At 36.3% G+C, this 5,428-nt stretch overlaps 1 protein-coding gene across 1 annotated transcript; it reads left to right on the top strand.

Moving 5' to 3' along the window:
- Positions 1 to 964: 964 nt before the first annotated feature.
- Positions 965 to 2,257, top strand: JH06_4873 (hypothetical protein; the record flags this gene model as incomplete). Its single annotated transcript, XM_014669605.1, has 1 exon — positions 965 to 2,257. One exon carries the CDS (start codon positions 965 to 967, stop codon positions 2,255 to 2,257), a length of 1,293 nt encoding a protein of 430 aa, XP_014525091.1.
- Positions 2,258 to 5,428: the final 3,171 nt, after the last annotated feature.

Below are 5,428 nucleotides of genomic sequence, written 5' to 3' on the forward strand. Positions count from 1 at the left end.
GTAGGAGGATTTCGAACTCAAGCAGTTAGTTGTGGTAAGTTGCGTGCTGCTAGAACAAAGAGATTGGCATTGTAGCATGATAATGTTTTGCTGTTGTTTGACTTTGTGTGTTCGTTTAGTCATTTGAACATGCCAGAAGTTCGTATGAGTGATTTGCGTTGGGTTCAGTTTGATGTGCGTGATTGTCATGGTGAAGTAGTATCAATCGCTTCAGACATCATCATCAACATCCGATTGAGTGTGAACGGAAAGGTTTGATGGGTATGAGAATTTGAGCTTGCTGTATGACTGATTATCCATTGATTATTCACTTTGAGTTGATGAATCAGCTCAGTATATTCACTTTGTTTGATACTGTAGTAGTTGTAGTAGTTTAGAAAGAAGGAGGCTACAAAAGTCTCCATAGGCTAGCCAGTTTATGGGGATTTGCATTCTTTTATGAGGGTATAGTAGCCTGTTTTTCAGTTCATCCAAATGATTTGAAGAATATTCTTTGTAGCGATCATTTTGGAGGCTACTACATTACTACACTACTACAAAATCACCACCAATCCATTACTGATGCTAGCTGCGGTTGTTCGTCACCCTGTTTTACTGTACCATCATTATGTGTCAGATAGTTGTATTACTTTGTTCATACAATTTGACCATTTTTCCACTTTCTTTGTGCCGCGCTCTTCGCAGAGTATGCATAGCCTCAACTACTATTTGGGATGATATTGATTGATTATAGTGTAATCTGATATAAACTGATTTGAATCACGGGACTAGTAGATACTATTGACCAAACGATATAGTTGATTATGAGAGAATTGGACATGATGAATAGAATGAAATGACAAATACAGATATATTGGTTCAATATGGACAGAATGAGTATAGATCATCATCAATGATTATCGATATGGCATTCATTATGATTTCATTAATATGGAGAGTGTGAATCATTCATATCAAAGTTGATATGAGCAACATTAACATAACGAGTGGGAGTTCATATCTTGAATTCCTTGGTGATTATGAGATTGAGAGTGTTGAAATGACGAGTGGTGATGAACTGAATGGAGAAGCAGTAATGAAGGTACTGATAGATGGTGAAGGATATGAAATGAGAGTATCGATAAAAGAAGGAAAGAAAGAAGGAGTTGGATTGATTGTGAGAAAGAATGGAACACTTTTCATGAGAATGATGTTTGTGAATGATGAATGTGAAGGAGAAGTGATAAAGAAGAGTAAGTTTGGCAAGACAGTATTGAAAGGAACTCTTGAGAAAGGGAAGGAAGTGGGATTATTCGTTGAATATGATGAAGATGAAAAGGAAGTTTGGAGAGGATTCTATCGAAATGGAGAACGCTACTCAGCTATAAAGAAATGTTTGAGAAAGAGTGGATTCTATGAAGAGACAAGTGTATCAGGAGAGTTACTGCGAGTATCCCAGTATGATGATAGATGGAAAAGACATGGAACATGTTTTGAGTTCAAAGATGGTAAGATTGCTGGAGAATATGTGTATGAACATGGGAAGAAGGATAGAACAGTTCGAGAGTTTCATGATGATGATATGAGAATGTTCGATAAGTATGGAAGAATTGTTTATGAAGGAATCTATTTTGGAGACATTTATGATGGGTTCTGTGTTCATCCAAAGAAGAAAGGAATGCCTGGATTCTTCAAGGAAATGAACAAGAAAGGAGATTTGTTGAGCATATCTCAATATGATGATATGGTAATGAAGAAAGAAGGAAAATGTTTTGAGTTTGAAAGAGGAAGAATAGTGAGAGAATGTGAATACAAGAATAATGAGTGTATAAGAGTGTATAGAGAATGGAAAGAAGAAGTGATGATTGAATATAATGAGAATGGAATGAGAGTGTATGAAGGAGGATTTGGAGGAGATATGATGAAAGGATATAAACGAGATAAAGAAGGAACTGAATATGACAGCGATGGAACTGCTTTGTATGTTGGTCATTATGTGGATGGAGAGAGAAGTGGATATGGAACAGAATACAAAGGATGTTATGCTTGGTATATTGGTAATTGGAAGAATGGAAAGAGAAGTGGGAAGGGAAAAGAATATGATGAGAATGAACATGTTGTGAAAGATGGAGAATGGATTGATGGGAGATGGGAAGAAGATGTGAAACTTGAAAAACTGAAGGAGAAATATCGTGAAATGGAATTGAAGCAGAAGAAGATGAAAGAATCAAATAGAGGAATCATCTTTCTCATCATTGGAGCAGTTCTATCATTGTAGTTTCATTTGTTTAGATTCATTAGTAGTTGTCAAACTTTTGTCTATGACTATTATGACAGAAAGACTGGATACAAGATGGGAGTATATTATGTTCACGATTATTCTAGTGATTCGTTCAATAAGGATGATATAGGAGACTTGTACTATTCAATTGAGTTCATGAGTCATATCATTCTCATTATTGTTTGTGTAGTTGGAATCACAATGAAATGGTTTCACAAACAACAGGATGTGAAGAAGAAAGGAATGAGAATCTCTGGTAGAACAATTCTGAGTAGTCTCTTCTATGCTGTGAATTATTCCATTTGTATTTGGTTTCGATGTAATAGTTTTGTAATAGTTGTGAGATTGTTTCATTTGTAGAGACGTCTTTTTCAAATCAGTGATAACTATTATGTAATGAATGATTCCATCTTCAAACATAGGCAACAATCCATCACACCAGTTTCAACAAGTTATCATTTCTCATAATACCACTTCTCATAATCATTTGTGAAGACGAAATAATGACATTATTAGATGGATCACTTGTATTTCTATACATATTCTCTTCATTTGTTGCAGTAATAGGAGGGATATTGAGTGAATGGGGAATAATAGTAATCATAGTGTAATTCATTGATATACAGACAGTATCTAGTGATATTTATAAATGGCTAGGAAGCATATCTTCAATAGTATTTCTATCAGGTGGATATGTGTTCTGGAAGGAAGCAGGTCCAGATGAATCAGTATTCTCATTGCTTGGTGGATATGTCATATTAACAATCCCTGCAACAATCATAATGGGAGTGAATCGTCTCAGAACAGACATATTCCAATATGTGAACTTCTTCCTTCTAATCCTTGTTGGAATAATGTATGCAGGTGAAATGGTATGGAATAAGTGCTTGATAGAGAGTAGATATTCACATTCCACGGATTTGAGATTGTGGATCCAATAACAACAATGATCTATTTGATTGTCAGAGAGTTCCTTGAAGCATTGAGAGTCATATGGGTAAGAGGTGTTAATGGTTTATGGTTATCTGGATTGATTATTGAGGTTGTAAGTCTGATACTGATCATTCTAACAATATGGTTGATGAATCGGAAGTTGAATAAACAACTGATGAAAGTAAAATCAGAGGTTGAATCAAAGAGTGTTTTGAGTGTTTGTTACTGATGGACACTTAGGGATTGTGGGACGACAATACTGATAACGATTTCAACTGCTGTATCTTTGGACTAAGTTGCGTGATATTATCTTCAATCAGAAGAGGAACATCAATTCAGAAGCGCTGAAGCGATTGGCCAGTCATTCGATGTTGAGCAAGGAGATGGTAAATGATGGCAGGAAGAAGACTTTTCAGCAGCTTGATATTCTGTTAAGTGACATTGAGAATCTATGTCTCCGAAAAGAAATTGCAGCCACTAGTGAGATTAAGATAAAGAAGTGGTTGGATCAATTACGAACAATAATAGTGAAAGAGAGTCGTTAGGACAAGTTAAGTCGTGTTTTGACAAGGTGGATATCGTATGTTCGTTCGATCCAGGAGAAGATGTACGAGATGCTATAAGGGATTGATATTTCAGATCAGACACAAATTCTTGCAATTGTTGAGCATTTACATTGAACGTATTGTGAAAGATATTGAACCATTGATGGTTGATGGAAGGGATTTGAAGTGTGAAGAACTAGTGAAGTGGAGCAGAGAATGGAGAATAAGATATAGGTTTGCAACTGAAGAAGCGGATTTCTTTGGAAAGTGGAGTCATTATCCAGATATGGATGACTCTCTGGATTCTGTTTATAAGAGTGATATGGAGTAGTTGGTGGATGAAGTATATAGCATTAGTATGTTCTTGATGAATGAGGAATAGAAATACACCAATGACTTGTTCTTGATGGAAGGAAGTATATGTGCAGATTCTCTCTTCTTGGCTAACGGTAAGGTGCGAGATGAATCGATGCAAGTAGGATTGATTAGATGTGACAATGGGAAGTGTTTTGGTGATGCAATGAAAGATGTCTCCATCTTCAATCCGTCTAAGCAAGTACTATTGAGTAGTAGAGTCTCTGGTGCCAAAGAAACCGGCTATAGCATTTCCAAGAGAAAGCGAAAGGGAGGATGAATTTTAGAAGAGAAGGTGAGTCTTTATTAAAGAATAAGATAGATGAAAGGGAAACAAGCCTTCTATCAGATTGGAATCGATTTGAACAATCATGGACAAGAGTTTGGAGAGTGGAAGTATTGGATGAATGATTCATAGTGGTATGAGAACAATGGAAGATACAATTCAGATACCAAATCGATTATGCCACATTTGAAAACAAAAACAAGAAGGCGAAAGAGCAGGAATTGACAACAATGAAGAATGAATACAGAGGATCTGAGTACATTTGCACCTACACGTTGCAAAAGATAACAGGATATGGAGAAGGAATGATGCTATTGTCAACAATTTGACAAAAGAGCTTGACAGGCAATATGATCGATATAAAGAATAATATGAGTCGTATGTGAAATTCCATGGCTTTTCGATGGTTCTAAGAAGAGATGAGATAAGGATGGTCCGAACAAGTACATTACAAGTCTGAGAGCGGCTTCTGGAAGTGGGAGCAAATAATCTCAATATGAACTTGTCAACTATGATCGGCTGAAGGAGATTATTATTGAGGACAACTGCTTTGAGAAAGTCATCAAATTCAAATTGGATCATTTGACAAGATTGGAGAAGTTGGTTGTTGGAAAGAAACCATTCACAAGAGGAGAATGTGCCAATAAGACGTACTATACTGACATGAATTACATCATCACGAATAATCCATCATTGACACTCATTGATACTGGTGAATGCAGTTTTGCAGAGTATGATGGAGAATAGAAGTTGAGTGTGGAGAAACAGAAGAAGTTGAGAATAATAGTGAAGACCAAGAGAGTAACAACTTCAACGGTTCTCCATTTGTGATAGAGGTGGAGTCATTTGTGTAACTGATTAATGATAGGTCTTCCAACCTGGATGTGATCGAATTGGGATATCATGCCTTTATTTAGGCCTCTGCAATACGTTTAGATAGTAGTATGAAAGAGTAGTTGATGTGTAAAGGGGATTAAGGGGTAAAGATACTAGTTGATTAATGTTAGTAGAGGGGACAGTGGTTGCTTAATGTAGGTTGGATTGAGTAGG

This window comes from Blastocystis sp. subtype 4, assembly GCF_000743755.1.
Source record: "Blastocystis sp. subtype 4 strain WR1 chromosome Unknown seqid_0466, whole genome shotgun sequence".
Lineage (NCBI taxonomy): Eukaryota > Bigyra > Opalinata > Blastocystidae > Blastocystis > Blastocystis sp. subtype 4.